A 20,281-nucleotide genomic window follows, 5' to 3' on the forward strand; every position below is an offset into this window, starting at 1 on the left:
GTCAGTGGTGTTGACCCAGGTATCCCTAAGAGTTGCCTAATAAAGGAATTTTCCCTCACTCGGAAAGTATCCTTTAAAGCATAAGCCCAGAGATCCGCGCCATAAAGTGAAGATGATTGCACTTTGTACTTGAATAGTTCAATGGCTGGTGAGACTGCTTTAAAATGGCTATTCTTATGCCCCTTTAAAATCGGACACTGATTTTGAGTCAGCCTTAATTTTGAGTTCTCCAATTGTGTTTTCCATGTAACGTTACTGTCTAAAATGATACCCAGGTATTTAAAATTGGGGACTTCTTCAATGGGTTCGTTATTTATCTTAAAAACTTTACTAAAACCTTTATGAGGGTTGATTGTCATAACTTTTGTTTTTGAGGAATTGATTTCTAGTTCCTTGTCATGGCAATACAAGCTAATTTATTTAAAAGGTTTTGAAGCTCCCTGGGTGTCTGAGAGATTAAAATGGTGTCGTCTGCAAACAACAATGCCGGAACGGCTTGCCCACTCAATTTGGGAGAGTCATGCTCGCAGCCCAAAAGAGTGTCGGGGATGTCATTGACGTATAAGGAGAATAAGGTAGGTGCCATTACCCACCCTTGCCTTACCGCTTTCGCTATTTTTATCTTCTCACTGACTTCTCCGTTTGATCCCCATCTAACTCGTGCATAGTTATTCTCGTGAAGTCTAATTAAAATTTGAAGGATGTTCCCGGGGACGCCCATCTTGTTTAATGTCTTCCATAGGGCTACCCTTGGAACCATATCGAAAGCTGCCTTCAAATCAACAAAAGCCACGTATATATGGGAACTTCTTATAATCGTATATTTCCAGACTAAACATAAAAATCTAAAAACCTGGTCTACAGTGCTTATCTTTGATCTAAAACCTGCCTGGTATTTTGTATAGATAGAGTGTTCTTCAATCCAAGTGGAAAGCCGGCTAAGGACTTGACGGGCACATTTTTTTTGCAACACGTCAATTAAGCTGATAGGCCGATAATGCGAGGGGTTTGACCTATCACCCTTCTTGAACAGTGTTACAATCTCCGCCCCCTTCCAGGTTTCTGGGACAGGAGCTCCTCTAGCAATATCATTAGATAGTAGATTGATATAAGGAGCCCAAATATAGTTCTCGTGCTTCCAAAGATCACCTGGTATTCTGTCAGGGCCTGGCGCTTTCCCTGGCTTAACTGCCTTGATTGCTAAAATTGTTTCTGTCAAGGAGAAGACAAGAGGTGTGTCATGCGCAGCCAAAAGAGGCTGCAAGCTGTCCCAACCTTCAATCTCGCCAGAACTTTCACAAGCATATAACAAGGTGAAATGCTTGACCCAAATTTCCTCCTCTAAGAATGTATCTTTGCATTCAGTCACCCCCCTGGTGCCTCTAGCGATGAGGCTCCAAAAGGAGGTCATGTCTTTACACTTACATGTGTCCAACAAATCTGACCAAACCCTTTCATCCCACTCTTTTTTGGCCATTAATAGGGTTCTTTTGTACTGAGCTCTCTTAATTTTCACAATGTCCGCTGAATCCCCCCTGACCGCTGTAATTAGGTCTGCTTTAGCTCTCCGGCATTCCTGGTTGTACCAGGTGATCCCTGTTTGTTTACTCTTTTGGGCGTTATGTGATCTTTTTACCGCCCTGGTTAAGATCTCGCCAAGCTAGTCAATTAAATGATCATGAGATTCTATCAGACAAGGATTTTGGGTGACAGTGCTATTTCCTAAGAGAGGGGACATGTGCCTCACAAATACATTATAGATTTGACTAATGATTGTTGTGTTACCTAAAACCACTGGCCACTTCAGGGATCTACGGTTGTTTGCCACTAAAGGGTCCTGTGGTAAGGAAACAGTGCTTTTAGCACTTTTATCAAGGGTTTTAAAGATCTGAGTCTGGACAGATAAAATCAATGGATAGTGGTCACTTTCCGTGCGGTCATCCACCATTAGGTCGATGATCATGGGCCATGAATTCAGAGAAACTATAAAATAATCTAAATGGCTGGGATTCGCCCCTCTGGTAAATGTTGGTTTACTGGGGCAGTCTGAGGGCAACCGCCCATTGCAGGCGCGTAGGCCTAGCTCGAGAGTCAAGTTCAATAGTTGTAGAGCACTCACTGTACAAGGTGCTTTATAATTTGTGTCAACCAAGGGGATATTGTTGATGCTGTCCTGGTCCTTGTGAATGTCTTCTAGGCCTATTATAGGTTCGAAACCTCTATTGAAGTCACCACCTATAATCATTATTGCATTTTGATCAAGCCCCGCCACAATATTACTCAAATGGGTTACAACTGGTGATTCTTTACACGATCGGTGTGGTCTGCTGTAAATATTGATCACATAAATGCTACAACCCTTAGTGTTTTTTAACTCAAGTAATAGAAGGTCGGGATTATTTGTATCAATTTGCTTAAAGGACAGGCCGCCTGTGATTTTCACCCATATTGTTAGGCCGCCAGAAGGTCTTCCCCCATTTGTGTTAACTGCGGGGATAAAAAAAGATCTATAGTCAACCTTGAAATAATTCTCGAGCCGCCATGTTTCCTGGAACATGATTAAATCCCCACTAGCCAGATAGTCATGCCAGGCCGGATCTGAGAGTTTTGTTTTCAAACCTGCAATATTCCAACAGATTATTTTTGCTATTTCTAAAACACCTGGTTTCCCTGTTACCTGCTGTTGTATAATAGACCCATTTACATCTAAGTGTGGTGTTTGTGCCATTGTGTCAACATAGTGCAGTGGCTGTTGAGAATTTTTAACAAGTGCGATCTGCGTTGGTACAGCTTCATGATGCAAACTAGGATGTGTATATTCTATACTACATGACATTGCCAAAGCCCCTCCATCAAGTCAATCGCAATCAGCTAGACCAGCTAGGGCCCGAACCTATTTGAGGTGCTAACTCCCCAATTATAAGATGGGGCCCCAAGACCCCAACCATTTGCTGGTACATTCCATCTAGGTGCAGGGGTAATAGGATATGCTGGATTCTGGTGAGCACCTAGCCATCCTCCGTTATGGTTGCCATTGCCTATGGGTACAGGGGTAATGGGATATAATGAATTCTGCTGCACACCTGGCCATCCTCCGTTGTAGTTGCCATTACCTAAGGCCCCACAATTGTTAACAGATGTGCCCGGCCCTCGTCTGCCCATTAAATTCCAATTTTGCCCTGGGGTGGTGAAACAAGGGATGTTATGTTGATTAACTTGCCATGGGCCAGCCCTATTTTTAGAAGCATAGTTCGTGTCAAACATTGTAGGTCCCCCACCCCATCCATTATTTCTCGCTAACCAAGCTGGCTTCAGGGACTTATGATTGTTGGCTTTTTGCGACTCATTGTAAAATAATTCTAATGTAAGGGGGATTATAGAACTACTTCTTCTTTGTGGTGGAAGAATATTGGATAGAATATCGGGAAGAGCAGCTGGATTTAAAAGATTTAGTACCACACAGTCGCCCTTCCATTTTTTTTGCTTATTTCCTATCCATCCAACCCTCCTTGCCATTTTGATTTCGCCAGCCAGCCGCTGTTCACCCCCCTGTGCTATCCGCATATTATTTGACAGCCAGTATAGTGCCTTACTTATTAGTGACGGTGTTGACTCGGTTTGACCCGGTGGTAGGGTTGGTGTATTAGCTAGAACTAACACCAATGGCGATGCTTCAACTACAAATTGTGTTGAGTCTCCTTCAGAACTAGGGGGCACTGTAACATGTGGTGGATCAAATAATTGAGCAATTGGGGCTTCTAGTGGCAAATCATTGATATTGGGGCCAGTTTGCGGGCATTCCGGAAGAGTTGGCCCTGGTGGGGTAACATCTGATGTTGACCCAGATTCGTTATCTTCCTTTGGACAATCGTGGGCCTTGTTAACATTACTTAAGACATTTCCTATCACATCTACTAATACATTTTGTGTACCTCCCAATTTTTTTATGTCCGCAGAAAGTTTATCAATCTTGCTAATAAGTGGCTTGATAAGTGTCTGAATTTTTATTTCTAACAGCTCTGCTATTCTTGACATTAGGTCCTCATCCGATATCTCCCTCGAATTGTCCTCCTCATGGTTCTGGCGAGTGCTTTTTGTCTTTGGTGGTGACGTAACCTTATTTTTTCCAGAGCGTGCCCCCCCCACGTTTGTTTTGTAATCTACGACAGGCTCTAACTGCCCTCGTGGCCCGCTTTACAGGTGGTTCGTACTCCACTTCTTCTTTTTCTTCAACCACAATGACAGCATGTGTATCTAAATCATTGTCCACATGTGGCTCAGTATCCGCCACATTTGCTGCACTGGTATCAATACTGACATTTACTGGGGAGTTTGTTTCATGAGCATCATTATTAGAGTCTAATAGCAGAGACTCATTTGTTTGTGAGGAAGTGGGTGGGCTCATGGGAGGGAAAATAGGTGACTGACTCCGTCCCAACGACTGTCTGCGCTCACTGTTTATCTTATTGACCACTTGAACAAGGTAGTTATCCATGGTGTTATTTGGTGTTTCAGATGCCATGTGATTATTCCTTTTAGGCATAATTATACAAAAGGGTGTGATAGTCTTGTACCCACAACTCAATAAAATGACAAAGTGTAACTCTCAAGGTTTAAAAGCAAGTGTCTTACTTCAGCGCCTTATACAGGTATCCAGCGAACTCATTTCCTGCTTCGTAGTGGTGTTGTATCTGCTATAAACTTCTCATTGAAGGCCCCCTCTTTCCAAGCTCCTGGGCGATTCGGTGGCAGCTATACAGACTACTTACCGACCCCCGTCTGGTAACTAGGACTTGGGAGGCGGTCAACCAAAAGCAATAACACTTCCACTGTCAGTGAGCTGGCTGGAACTGATCCCTGGTGCTCAGTGATGAATTTTTTTTAGGGGGGTGGCCTAGCCTGGCCTACTCGTGCCGATGAGGGCCGTAGAGGGCCCGCCCTTTGCCCGGGCTTAGCCCCGCGCGCTCCCGCGACGCGGACCTCAACGCCGTTTTGAAGCACCTCCTGGTGCAGGCGCGGGTCAGCAGCGTCAGCGGTGCGCGCCGCCGCGTTAGCTGCCGGGAGTTGGAGTCCCGGAACGGCGGCGCGGATGTCTACCCAGCTGACTCTCGGCGGTGGCGGCTACTGGCGGGTGTCCGTGCCTGTGCGCCTCTGCGCTATACCCTGGACTTTCGGCGCTGTCGGCTCCTGTCCTCTGGTGCCCAGGTAAGTGCTGTGCTGCTCCTCCGAAATGCTGCAAAAGTTTCCACTTAGGAACCTTTCCTCCCTTGGTTAATAGAGTGCCTGTGTCACCCTACACACTAGCTAGTGATATGCATAAATGTGGCACCACAAAGCATCAGCACCAACCATCTGAGCTCAGGTTCTGGAGATGTATTTAGTCACCTTGACCATTGTTATGTAAAGTACTCCTGGGCACGTGCACCTGCTTTCTGCACCCACAAAGCTCTTTAGCATTACAGACGGGCTGCAGACCCAAGCGTGGGTCCCTCTGCAATGTGCACATGTAAAGTCAACACTAGCCTGAAAGGGCATTTGCTTATTTGCATGGGGGTATGGTCCCATGCAAATGAGGCAAAAAACTTTGTGTAGGAAGGTGAATTAGTAGTTGGGATGGACTACAACAAGTCACTAATTCATTCGGTCCAGTCAAAGGTTTCAACAATGTAAAATCAAGCGTAACCCCTTAAGGCTTTGACACAGAGCAGACAGGCTAATAGAAAGCATATAGAATGATCAAAACTGTGAAAAATAAACAACATAAAATCGAAACACAATAAAAAAGCCACTCCAATCTTTACTAGAAGAGAAAAATGTAATAAGCATAATGACACCAAAATGTCAAACATTCTATACTAGGAATCACACATAGGAATGTTTAAAGACTTAGGTGGAAGCAGTGCCAAGAAAAATAAAGCATCGAATGTAAGTAAATCGCGGCACTAGATAGGGTCCAAGGTGCAATTTCGGGCCAAACGCAATGAAGCCAGCGCCAGATACACCAAATCAATTGCTCCCAGTGAAGTTCTGGAAGTCAAAAAGTAGAAAAAAATTCTAAGTCCCACTTCAGAAATGAACAAAAGAAAATCCACCTGGAAGAAAATCCTCCCAATGTGGTCACTAATGAAACTGTAGCGAACTTCATGGAGCAGAAGGTCGGATATCTGAAGCAGGTTCGTCTAAAAAACACAGTAAAACAACAATGGTAGCCAGCAGCCAAGCCGCAGTACAGCAGGAGAACCTATTCATCTATTATTGTTAGCACCTGGGAAGGTGAGCCACATAATGCCCTGTGCGGGCTTTAGATTGTACGTTCTTCCTGCTCTGTGATGCCTCAAGGAGTAACAACAATGCCATTTTAAGTGTGAGTGTGGGGGATGTAGGCAGTGTAGCATCATCTCCAGAAGGGTTTTAAGGAAAACTTTTCTTAAATCCCATGGGGCCTTGAGAACAGGATTAAAGCATTTTCGGAGCTGGAAGTTTTACTCTAGAATTTAGGAATGCAGGGGGCCCTTGTGGCTGGTTCTATGGTTGCATTTTATGTGGCCTGTGTATGTATAAGAAAGACTTTGACACATGATACTGGGTTGCTTTATATGACGCATATTACTGACAGAGATTTTTTGTGAACTGTGCACTGTATATGTTTTCACTGATTGCATCTAAATGTGATTATTGGGTACATTGATTGTAGACACATACTTACCATAATGTGATGATGCCTTGGCAACACCAATAGGTTGGATTTATATGTTGATGTGAGGACTATTTGACAAAGCTAATAGGATTGCCTTATGTATTGCTGTGGTGACCACTTGGCAAAGCCAATAGTCATGCGTTATTTAAAGTGATATTACCTTATATTTTGATGTTTCCTCTGGTTTAGGTTTGGGGTATTGTGATTCTGGGGGCCATGACCCCACTACAGATCTAATGTAATTTCAGCATATCATCAAATGTGTTTTCATCTATCTGATGTATATAATGGTAAATTACTGCATAGTGTTAAGAAATGTCTATATAATAAATGTTCTTTCCATTTTTCAAAGTAAAATTACTGACTTGACAATCATTTATTGAGCGCTGATACGGATGGATATTACGAACCCACATCATCGCCCCCAAATAGGCCCTGGGCTGCTCTACTTCCCTACCAAGAGAGAGCCAAGTGCTACAATGAGGGAATTGATTCCCAGTCAGTAGACAACAGTAGACCTATTACTTGTGCAGGAATCACATTCTGCACAACTAATAACCCAATTTCCTATAATGGTAACTTATGATGGGTGCTGTTTTGTATGTGAATCTGTCTTCTTTTTTGCTAGATGACCTCTGCTATACAACCTGAGATGAACTGGTATTTTCCAATGCGTTGCTTGTGTTTGATACACTGTCCAGGCCTGAGTTTCAGGGACCTGTTGGACCTCTGGGGATGCTCACATTACAGAGGTTATCAGCTGCTGCATTATCAAGTTAAGACTTCTGCAGAGGCACAGTGCAGTGGTTAGTGACATGGCAACCTTATCTTTCTCTAAGTTGGCCTGCAGACAGCCAACGCTGGGGCAAAAGAGTGAAGCCAATCATCTCCCAAAACTTCCAGCAGAAAGGGAGTGTGAGGTGAGAACTTGGCAAAGCATCCGTCTGATTCCCAAATACTGTTCAAAGTGCTCCAACCACAGCCTGGAAGATGCCTTTTTCCCTGGCACTCAAATATGGAACCCACTTTGCACCAAACGATAGAAACTCGCTGAAGGACTTTAAGACTGGCAGGAATGACTACAATGGTGTCCAGGTACATTGTGCTAGTTATTGTTAGGTGCATACCTGCTTCTAAATGTATGGCACCTGATTTCTTGTCAGTCACAGGCTCCACTCAAACAACTCAGTCAGGATGTATCGCTGTGGGACTTGCAGAGAGAATTCAAAAGTCAATGGACATTGAAAACCCTTTCCCTGAAAGACACCAGCCACAGTGTCTGCCAGTACCTCTCTATGTCTCAGAGCCCATAGCAGACCGCAGTGGGATAGAAATGAGCACAGCAGATATAATTAAAGGCAGCAGAAATCAAGGGGATAATGTCACAATTACCGTACTAGCTTCAACAAGAGTAGAACCATAAAAACCACTCAAAGCACATTGGGGGTAGCCTCCCCTTCGGTTTACCTCATTATACTTCCCAAACTTTAACAAAATACTCAACTTTCCCACTCCAGCAGCCTGATACCAGTCTACCTCTTTTACTTTCCATGGTATTGTGTGCAGTATTCGTATTAGGCATACTTAATAAATAGATGAGCTGTAAAGAGAAATTGATTCTTACCTTACTTGGCTGTAGTCCATGGTGAATAAACCATAAAGGAAAACAAAGAGCCCAACCAGGGCCGCAGGGATCAACATTCCAGTATACCATCCCAACCAAGCAAAATATAGGCCAATCTTTTCACCGAAATATCTCCTGTGCAACACAAAAACAATAACATTTTAGTAAAACAGCAAGTAGTCAATACTGATTTAGCAACACAACGCTTCCTTGACATTCTGCCATATAATATGTAATTACTCTTAATTTGGATTCCCCTTGTATGTAATAATTTGTCATCTACTATAAATGCATAGTTTGGGGAAATTATTTTCAAATAAATAATATGCATGAAGAAATGTTTGATGTATGACAATCAATACAACCACTTGACCTACTACCTTGGTGCCACTTAGACCCGCTTTGTAATTAGATGTTGGTGGCTGAATGCTGGACGTTGCGCCTTAATTTTAGTGAAAGTGTTATATTTAGCTTGGGTGACTTCCCTGCTGCTCAGCTGGTGTGGGTCTTGGAATGCCTGATGTCATCATAAAAATGTACATTGTAAGTGTATCAGAAAATGAATGCTAAATAGTCAATCCTGCAGAGTTTGACAGCATCGAAATTCTCTGTTAGAAGGAGTAAATCACCAGTGCAAAGATTGGTATGACCTTTCAACTTCCCATGAAGCTGTGCAGCTTGAACCCTCTGAAGAGATATCGGGTGAGAGATCGCTCACCGGCGCTCAAGAATTTTAGCATGTGCAAGATAGTGTGTGCCCATGTAAAGGTTATTTTTGGGTGGTTGCAGGGTTGTCAGTTATGTTGATTTGTTGGTACTTCAGTTTCTCTTTTGCGAATGGTGATGAGTGTGTGGGGTAGTAAGTGCCCCAGTGCTGAGTACTTTAGGATGGTCAAGGAAAGAGATTTTTACTTCATTGGAGACCCCTGGTGAGAGACTGCTCTTTGGTACAAGAGACTTTCTCTTACATTATATTGCTGGTCAATTTAATGTTTGTCTCGTTGTGTGTATGTGGGTGTGGGTTCTTGGTCATGGTTTGTGTCTAAGGTATGTATCAGTGTATATTGCACTGTGCAGTCATCTTAGGGGAGGTTTTGGTGGTGTTGTATCCTGTTCTGAGGTTATTTGTTAGTTCCTGGGGTGGTTTGTGGCCAATGCACTTTATTTTAGGGTGGTGAGTGCCCTACGGTAGTGAGTTGGTGGGCTGGAGAGTTTCCCAGTGCTGTGTATTTTGGAGTGGTTGGTTAGGGTGGTTAGTGCACTACGTATGTGAGTTGGTCAGTGGCCTGGTGCTGTTATTTAAGGGTGGTAAGTGCCCTATGGAGGTGAGTTTGTGGGGTGGTAAGTACCCTAGTGTTTGTTTTTAGGGTGGATAGTGCCCTACGATGGTGAGTTTGTGGGGTGGTCAGTGCCCCAGTGCTGTCTGTAGGGTGGTGAGTGCCATATGGAGGTGAATTTGTGGGGTGGTGAGTACCCTAGTGTTTGTTTTAGGGTGTATAGTGCCCTGCGGTGGAGAGTCTGTTTATTTTAGGGTGGTGAGTGCCCTATGGAGGTCAGTTTGTGGGGTGGTGAGTACCCCAGTGCTTGTTTTTAGGGTGGATAGTGCCCTACGGTGGTGAGTTTGTGGGGTGGTCAGTGCCCCAGAGCTGTTTGTAGGATGGTGAGTGCCCTATAGAGGTGAATTTGTGGGGTGGTGAGTGCCCTAGTGTTTGTTTTAGGGTGTATAGTGCCCTGCGGTGGAGAGTCTGTTTATTTTAGGGTGGTGAGTGCCCTATGGAGGTCAGTTTGTGGGGTGGTGAGTACCCCAGTGCTTGTTTTTAGGGTGGATAGTGCCCTACGGTGGTGTGTTTGTGGGGTGGTCAGTGCCCCAGTGCACTTTTTTTTAGGGTGGTGAGTGCCCTACAGTAGTGAGTTGGTGGGGTGGAGAGTTTCCCAGTGCTGTGTATTTTGGTGTGGTAAGTGCCTCATTTATTTGTGCAGTAGTCGGTGTTGACTGCAGTAGTGTGGTTTATTTCTGCACAAATTTTGGGTGGTTAGTGCCCTGCGGTGGTGAGTTTGTGTGGTGGTTAGTACCCCAGTACTTGTTTTTTGGGTGGATAGTGCCCTATGGTCGTGAGTGTCCCGTGCAGTTTGTTTTAGGGTGGTGAGTGCCCTATGGGGGTGAGTTTTTGGGGTGGTGAGTGCCCCGTGGAGTTTGTCTTTGGGTGGTAAGTTTCTTATGGTGGTGTGTGTTCTATGCAGGTTGCTTTCGGTGGTTGGTGCTCTGTAGTTGTGGTTTATGGGGTGGTGAGTGCCCCGTGCAGTTTGTTCAGGATGGTGCGTGCACTATGGTGGTGAGATTTTGGGGTGTTGAGTGCTACGTGCAGTTTGTTTGAGGGTGGTCAGTGCCCTATGTGGTGAGTTTGTTGGGGTGGTGAGTGCCTCATGCATTTCGGTTTGCGTGGTTAGTGTTTTTATTCTGGTTTCGATTTTTTCCCTGAGGGAGGGGGATGGGTTATGTAAATGTTAAAGTATGAAAATGCATTGCTTAAATTGGGAGTTAACGTCTTTCTCTTTTGAGTGCAATGTACATGTTTTCTTTTCAAAATGCATTGTATATTTTCATTGTATAATTTCATTGTGTTCACATTTCCTTTTTTCACTTCTGAATTGTTGTTTTCCCAAGGAAGGGGGATATGTTATATTTAGCTTGGGTGACTTCCCTGCTGCTCAGCTGGTGTAGGTCTTGGAATGCCTGATGTCATCATAGAATCTTGGGTGCCTGGCTGGTGTGTGGCATGGCAGTTGATGGCAGGCAGGCTGAGTGGCAGGGAGGCCACTCCTGGTGGGGTTGTTCACATCTTAACTCTTTTACTTGAAACTGGAACTGGAACTAAGCTTTATTAAATCCAGCTTGTTATATTCCTGACTCAAGAACTTCTTTATGTACAACAGAAAGTTTATGTTTGCCAATCAAGAAAGCGTGTGCAAATGGCTTGATCATATCTTATCAGTAATTTCCTACTTGGAAAACAAGCACGTGTTCGAATCGCAAGCCTTTTTTGCAGCGTATGTACTTTCTTTTGTATCTGTGCCCATTTCTACATTCTGTGTGAGTGCAAAACTTAAAAGCACATTTACAAAATGTATTGACGCATGCTGAAATGTATTCGCTCTTACTCTACTAATGCACATAGTGTGGGCATGCATTAGCTACTTATGTTTACACTATTCTTAGAGGTCCCTTTCCCTTTTGTGGGTCCAGCAGTGATTGAGCTGGATCCAGGAGCTGGGACGAGTCGAGTGAATCTTACCCTGTCCCGCGCAGTGTGTGGTCACCGAGACCCATGCTGCTGAGCCTGCAGGCGGTGAGAGAGAACCAGCAAATGTCCTCTTTGATTCACAAAGGTAAACTTACACTTCTGAGTAACTTTACGATTGTTTACTATTCACAAAGGTATTTAAGAAGTAGTATCTTTACGACAGTTCTATCTTTTTAAATGTGGAGACTCTGCAATGGTAAAGATGCTACTGGTAAAATACCTTTGTGAATAGCAAACAATTGTAAACCTACACAAAAGTGTAAGTTTACCTTTGTGAATCCTGCCCCTTGTGTGTAACAAGTGTAGGCGTTTGTATGCCATGTAAGGTATATCTGTCTGGTTAATTACACGCATAACCATTAATTAAGCACTTTACAATAAGTGTTTATAACTACCTCAAGAAAATCATTTTAACAACTTAAAGTTAATACTATATTGCAAAATAAAACCTGCAAGATTCTAAACTTATAGCTTGCAAGGTACCCACAACTCTTTGTTGGAGTGGATAACTCACTGAGCTATAATATCTGTGTTCTACCTTCTCATATGCAGGTAATGAAATAGTTTTTGCAATTAAAAGAGTAGTTTATTGAACTAACAGGAGCATCATTTGTACAGGGGTAAAAAGGCCCGGAGATTCCTCCAACTGACCTGGACATTTAATCCTCAACAAAATACATTGCAGTACAAAATACTAAACGATCCATTAAAAAATAATATGGCTTCTGTGCACAATTCATAGAATGTTACATTAACCAATAATTACATAGCTTATTTAATCAGTCCATAGAACGAAAAAAATCCATACAGCTACACGGCTACCACACTATATTTTACCCAATACAAATCAGTCACTGACACAAAAGCACAGTGTGCCCAGAAACAATCACTATCTGTATTACTTTATAATGTTTCTTACCTGCAACCAGAGAATGCATACATATCTATCCATCAAGCCCTACAGTTAACTTTCTACAGCTATACACTGAAACGTGCATAATAACCCTATCTTTGCAGCAGATGCCTTAATCACACTGTTATTAGTGGAAGGGATCTTCCAGTGCACAGCTACGCATAAGAAAAAGGTGTCGAAAGTTAAGAAAGTATCACATTCTGGCCCCAGTGGCTCCACACCCAAGTAATAAAAAAAGAAAACCACTAAAAAGCAAAGTCTTGGAGGTGATTCCTGGCTAACCTGGGAGACGTGCACAGGGTCACAAGCAGAAGAACGAGGATAATCCACAAGAGCTGATGATTACTAGGACCAAGAGGACAAATATGACAAGGAGGACCAGGACCATGAGGATCAAATTGAGCAGGGCCATGAGTACCAGGGCCAAGGTGAGCAAAACGAGGAAGAAAAAAAGACAAAGACCATTTGACTCACACCACCAGAAGCAAGACTAGGATGACTAGGGCCAGGGGACAAGTAAAAGCATGACCTGGGGTTGTATTATGGAAGTAACCCCGGGAGGCACAACAGGTGTTTGGTTCTGTTATGCGCCACCCCCCCCCCCCCCTCCCCCACCCCCCTCTCCACCCCTCGGGGGCACTTAGGTGTTACAGAAAGGGCCTCATACACTGTGGGCCCCCTTCTGTAATACTGATAGCTCTGGCACTTATAAAGTGCCAGAAGTATCATCAGAGGACTTTCCCTCATTTGCATGGGGTGTGCCCCAATGCACATGAGGGAATCCCTTTGCCTCGGCACCCATGCTGTATTGCAGACGCAGGTGCAGAGACAAAGAAGCTGTCATGAGGCTTCCTGGTGGCTCTCTTCTTAAGGGGAAAACTGTATCACATAGACCCCTCAGACATCCGTGTGCTGTCACGTACTGCGCCCGCCATCAAGGGGATCTGTAATCCCTCTTCAAAGTGCAGGCGGATTGCCGTCTGCAATGTGAAACACGGAGCGGCTTCAAAGCAGACACTCTGTTTTTCATGTAAATGTGCTGCCACCATTTGATATTTGATATTTGATATTTGTGGGGTATTTGTAGAGCGCGGCGTTCGCTCCGAAGGGAGCATCTTGGCGCTAGTGGGTGAGAGAAAGCTGGTCCAGGAGGAGTTTAGATGGAAGGGAATTAGATGGAAGCCTTAGAATGTTCATCCGGGAGTTTGAAAATCCATGTTTTCAGGAGCTTTCTGAAGGGTTGCACAAGTATGTGGCTGCCCTGGGGGCGTTACATTCATCCCAATTTTGGCGCATTTTGCTTGATTGCGCCGAGACCATCTTTTAAAAGGAGCACCCAGTGCAATCAAGGAAAATGCACTGTATGTACAAGGGCAACTTTGACCAGGGCCAAGAGAAACAGGACCATTTGACTGCAGAGCAGGGAAACCAGGACCATGAAGACACTCACCCAGGAATGCAGATTAGAAATAGGAGAATCAGGAAGATAAGAGTGGCAAAAATAGGATCAGCCTAGAAGTGGCAAAAATAGGGCAAGGACCAAGAGGACTTAGACTAGGAGCTTCAGGAGTATAGTGAGGAGGAACGAGAACAGGAGGGCCATAACCAGGGAACTAGGACAAAGAAAACTAGGGCCATGAGAACTCTAGACAAGGACCGGGAGGAGGACAAATACCACAAGGACCAAGGACCAAGGCCACAAAGGGAAGAAAAATCAGTACCTAGGAGACCAAGAGGCCAAGGCTAAGGATGATCCGGACCAGGAGGAGTAGGTGGACCTTAACTAGGAGGGACGGTTCAATAATAGGAGGAGAAGAACTGAGCAGCTAAGGAATAGGAACAGAAACCGGAGAAACAGGAGGACTATCAGAATGATATGAAGGATGAACAGGCATAACAGGTGAATGAGGAGCAGCACCCTTATGAGGCTTAGGAGGATCAAGAGAATGAAAAGCCAGAATGATCAGGAGTGTCAGAAGGATGAGAAGGGTGAGGGTTGGCACTAGAAAGTACAATACCTGCACATAGAGCATGAGAAAGACGAGGGGGAAAGCCAAAAAGAGAAGAAGAACCAGGCAGAGAAGGGCCAGGAATTACAGGAAGAGGAAAAAGACACTTATAATGAAATGACATTGAGGTGGAGGAAGAGAAAGATGAGGAGGAGGTGGATGGAGAGGAGCAGAAAGACCCGGAGGAGGAGGGGACAAAGAAGAATGATGAGGTGAAGCAGGACCTGGAGAAGGAGGAAGTTTGTATAAAGAGATGGCCCTAGTTACAGAGACCACACCTCTTACAAACAATTATGAGTTACTCTTCTTAGGCCAAAGACCCTGCTGGAGATCTCCCAATGTCCACCCACATAGAGCACTGCGTAAATTCAGCAGCTGTCTAAAATTTAGGGGTGGTCCTAATTCATGGAATTTTCTGCAGAGTAATTACCGTATTTTCCGGCGTATAAGACGACTGGGCGTATAAGACGACCCCCTACTTTTCTTGATAAAATGTAGGTTTCATGCTATACTCGCCGTATAAGACTACCCCTCTTCCAACATCATGTCATCAAACATGTACGGTAAACATAAGTAGTTAAAAGGCCCAAACAATTATTATACTGCTACATGTTGTAACGCATCATACTACATAACTTGGCATTTCTTGCAGCATAACTCTGCTCAGCCTTGCACATACGTTGGTCTTCCCCTGCCGCATACCTCTCGTGGCCTTTGTTATAGAGCAGCATAACTCTAGTGATAGCGTGTCAGTCGTGAATAGCACACATGTCTGCCCTGGGTTCCTTTCCAGCACTACCGCAAGTTGCACCGCGTCCTTCATTTCCTTGCTCTGCGCATTTCAGCTCGAATAGGGAGCCCATGACAACCATACAGAACACTCCTTAACCCCTTCCGTGTACAATTCCATCAACGCACATCGTACATAATGCCGTGTAAAACTTTGCAACAGAATACAAACACAACCATCAAACCAAACTAAGCACGTTCTGCAACAGCAATGCTTATTTAGTCGGCCAACCAAGATTGCAGAAGACCGATGCTTATCAGAAAAGGCTTTGGCGTGCAAACACAACCATGGCACGTTTACTGAAGCAATAGCACCCTCTACTGACAAAGATACATATTTTACACCATGCCTTCCCATTATTACAAAGGCTCAACACAGTTTGGTCGTTGTTTCCACTCCTAAAATTTTTGTTCCTGGCGTATAAGACGACCCCGACTTTTGAGACCATTTTAAAGGGTTAAAAGTTCGTCTTATACGCCGGAAAATACGGTATGCAAATTTACAGCAACATTAGGTGACATTAAGCAGAAATAAGTTAGGAGTGTAATCCTGCATTTAGCACTATTTTCATAATGCAAAATACACCCTTGTGTCCAAAATGGTCCTGAGGATGCATTTTTCAATAAGAAAATAGCACTAAATGCAACAAAACTTGAGTAGTAACTAGCAGCAGCCCCTTTCTCTCTGTTCCTGTGCTCTTGTGTAGCATTTCTGCCCCAAACTACTTTACAATACGTGTTACAAGGTAATCAGTCAGAATATCGAATTTTTAATATGGACATGGCAAAATATTGAGTCTAAAATATAGAATGGACATCATATCGATTTACAAGAATATAGTGGTGCAGAATATCGAAATACAGGTAAGAAATATCGTTTTTAATAATATCGAAGTTGGTAATATCGACAGTCATAATATAGATGTTATAAATATCGATTTTTTAATAGTTTTAGTGTCAGTATATGTGTTAAAAGTATGTATTATTTTTTTGATGTATGCTTGAATTTTTTTTTAAATAATGAATTTTAATGAATTTAAGTTTTGTGTAATTTAAATCCGTAGAGGGTTGTGGTTTTATAGGGGCATATGGTGGGAAGTAATTTAATTATAAAATATTTTCTAGAAATATTTAGAAATAATTAATTATATGTTAATTATTTTTTGCGCTATTTAATTCTGAAGCGGGTTGTGGGTTTATAGGGGAAAAGGGTGGGAAGTAATTTAATTGAAATAAATTAATGATTCTATTAATTGATAATTTATTTGTAATAATTTATATTTCTAATTAAGTTAATTAATTTAATATTAATTCATTATAAATTGATTAATAATAATTAATAATTAATTGGTAATTATGTTGATTGTGTTTTTTTTATTAATTATTAATTCATTTAATATTAATTATTAATAATTAATTTGTACATATGTTAATTGTGTATGTTTGTTAGGAGAGGGGTGCGGGTTGATAGGGGAGTAGGGTAGGAAGTAATTTAGTTTTAATGTAATTATTTTTATATTATATTTATTAAAAATGATTTTATAGTGTTCATTTTGTGAATCAATTTAGATTTGATGGTTATGAAGTGTATTATTAAGTGTAATAAGTTAATTAATTTTTAATTAATGATGTTAATTTATTAATATTTTACAATATTGTAGGTGACATTTATGGGGGAAAATAGTGGGAGTGGGAATAGTAATTTTTACCCTCCTGCTATCCAACACTTTCCTTACTGTTGCACTCAATTGAGTGGGAATAGTAATTTTTACCCTCCCGCTATCCAACACTTTCCCTACTGTTGCACTCACTGGACTGGGAATAGTAAGTTTTATTATTTGATTTTTCTGGATTTTATTTAAAGCTAATGGTCAAGAAAGTACACGTTATTATGAATAATAAACCGGGGGGATAAGTTAAAAAAAGAATTGTATTCTGGTAGAGTGAGGAGTTCCAATTAAGAGCGTTAAAGAGATTTAGGTTCAGCAATCAGCAATCATTCCTTTCTTCTTTCCTCTTCTCTTCTTTCCCCTCTCTCCTCTTATTTTCCTTTTGTCTCTTTGTCTCTCTATCTTTTCATATCTTCTTTTAAAGATGAACCGTTATTTTTATAGCTTTTCTTTGCCTCACATGTGTTTCACTTGGTTCTCATGTACTATTTTATCATCTTTGTATTGAACTTTGTTAAACAAAATAAAAACTTTCTTAAACTGAAAAAAAAAAAGAGAGATTTAGGTTCTTACAGAGTATCACCTGCTGGTTATAGTGGAGGGCGGGAACATGTACAAATACAAGGGTGTGAAAGTTTCGAACCAGCCCGTTAGAATAATGAAGATGCATGCTACGGCATGCTAGGAAAACAATAAAATGGTTATCGTATTACATGGAGGTGGTCGAACGGGAATGCACTTTAAAGTTACACAACTTGTCTACATGTCATGGTAAGCTCAAGGATTTAAATATGTGATCATATAGTGTTGTGATAAATTTTTATTTTTTTGTAAGGGAGTTAAGGGGCATACCCAGGGTGTACTAGAACAGTTATTAAACAAAAGTGAATACAGAAACATTTTTTAATGTGTTTAATACAAAAGTGTAACAACTGGTAATGATTAGTGTTTCACGTGGATGATTGATAAATTCAATTTTTGATGTTAAATCATATTGGTAAATAATACTGGCATAAAGCCTTTAAAGACATGTATTTGTTTATACCTTAAGATATCCCTGACAAAGGGAGGGTTTCTCTTGAAATGCATTGGACTATTTATAATAAATCATGACATGGAATGAATCTCAATAAAGTGAATTGAACAAAGGATAAAGGAATGATGAAAGTGAAAGGAGCAAAACGTAAAAGCAAATAGAAAAATGAGATCAATTTGATTCATTGGATTTAATCCATTACATGTCTGTGCAGCTTTGCGGAACCGTAGCAGAGTCCCTCTGGAAATAGTAATTTTTACCCACCCACTATCCAACACTTTCCCTACTGTTGCGCCTACTGGAGTGGGAATAGTAATTTGTATCTACCCGCTATCCAACACTTTCCCTACTGTAGCACTCACTGGAGTAGGAATATAATTTTTAATCTCCCGCTATTTAACACTTTCCCTACTGTTGCACTCACTGGAGTGGGAATAGTAATTTGTACACTTTCCCTAATGTGGCACTCACTGGAGAGGGAATAGTCATGTTTACCCACCCTCTATCCAGCACTTTCCCTACTGTTGCACTCACTAGAGTGGGAATAGTCCTTTTTATCTACCCGCTGTCCAACACTTTCCCTAGTGTACCACTGGTTGGAGTAGAAATAGTTATTTTTACCCACCCGCTACCCAACACTTTCCCTACTGTTGCATTCACTGAGGTGGGAATAGTAATTTTTATCTACCTGCTATCCAACACTTTCCCTAGTGTACCACTCGTTGGAGTAGAATAGTTATTTTCTCATCTACTCTATGCACTGTTTCCAGTAATGTTATATTTAATGTAATGTAAAATATTATTTTGTAAAAAATATGTATTTTAATGTTTTAACTTACTATATATAATGTATTATTATATGTATATTATAGGTTGATTTATATGTATATATGTAATTATATTTTAAACTATGTTTTTAATATTTTATCATTTAAAATATTAATTATTTTTATTATTATTAAGGTAATATATAATAAAAAATGAAAATGCATGTGTTTTTTTACATTTTATTTATTATTTATTAATTTTAACGTTTTTTATAAAAAAAGTAAGTATGTTTTACTAAATTATATTGATAATTTAATTAATGTTCTATTACTTCTAAGACATTTAAAAAAGTTGATATTTTAGCGACTATATTATTTACGATATTTAGGATTCAATATTTTTGTACTTACCTGTTTTTTAGATAGGAAGTCGAAATTCTGTCATTCTATATTTTTTATCAATATTTTGGCAGGTCAATGCTTTGCTCCTCTATATTCTGTCAGTGATCCGTGTTACAAGAGTAACGCAAAACTACCAAAATTGCTCCGATTACTCTGAAGTATTTAAAATTTCACCCGGCCTACTTAGATTGCAGTCTGTTTGTAAGCCACTAAGTGAAGAAGAGCAGATTTCCTGCTACATTTTTTCTTGTTGCAAAATACTTTTGGGGCATCAATACATTTTATAGACTGCCTTTCGTTGACTCTGCTGTTAATGCATTTTACAGTTATTATAGATGTTGGTCATCTTGTGCATGTGTTATGTGTCACGTGCACTATTTGAATATGAACTCTACGTAGAAAAATCCAACCTTTCTGTATATTGTTGTAGTAGTTGTCTATTTACCTTTAGTTTGTCCTTTTATAATTCCTTTAGTTTCAATATTGGAATTGGAATTAGAATGTAATGATGTAGGAGAATCCTACGTTGAGATCGTAGAGCCAGCAGAGGGATTACATGCAGATGTGTATGTGCTCCATGCTGGGGTATTTCTTTTACAAATAAATCCATTGTACTTGCCACCCAGTGTTGGATTTATTACACCAGTTTGGCGACGAGTAGCCCCAGCACTTAAACCCAGGCCAGTGGTCGTTTCGTGTGAACATTCTCGAGCCGGGAGCAAACTGCACACTCAACTGTTATACTGAGAGCACAAGAAGGTGGGAAAAAAGGATTTTGTCATACAAGTTCTGTGTAGTTATTTAAAGTGGAAAATTTGTTGGGAAGTTGCGGGTCCAGGATATGGCCTCTATATGTGTTTTTTCTTTTTATTCCATGTAACCATTCCTTTTGAACCGCATCTTTGGACTCACCGAGCAGCTCATTCCAGTTTTGCGGAAAACAGATATCCTGCACGCACTATGTATATGTGAACAACTTGGGCAGCCATCTTTATTTGGGGAATGGATGTGCATGGGTTACATCTAGACGGGCAACGCTACTCATGTTGAAGTTGAAAGAAGCAATATGCAT

The 20,281-nt window shown here is 41.5% G+C and overlaps 1 protein-coding gene across 1 annotated transcript in view; it reads right to left on the bottom strand.

Moving 5' to 3' along the window:
• ANO3 (anoctamin 3) overlaps positions 1-20,281 on the bottom strand; it is a 1,465,374-nt gene that overhangs the window by 810,953 nt on the left and 634,140 nt on the right. Inside the window, exon 10 of the mRNA XM_086959492.1 lies at positions 8,322-8,456. Coding sequence (XP_086815618.1) covers positions 8,322-8,456 — 135 coding nt within the window. The remainder of the gene's footprint in view (positions 1-8,321; positions 8,457-20,281) is intronic.

This window comes from Lissotriton vulgaris, chromosome 2_2, assembly GCF_964263255.1.
Source record: "Lissotriton vulgaris chromosome 2_2, aLisVul1.2, whole genome shotgun sequence".
Lineage (NCBI taxonomy): Eukaryota > Metazoa > Chordata > Amphibia > Caudata > Salamandridae > Lissotriton > Lissotriton vulgaris.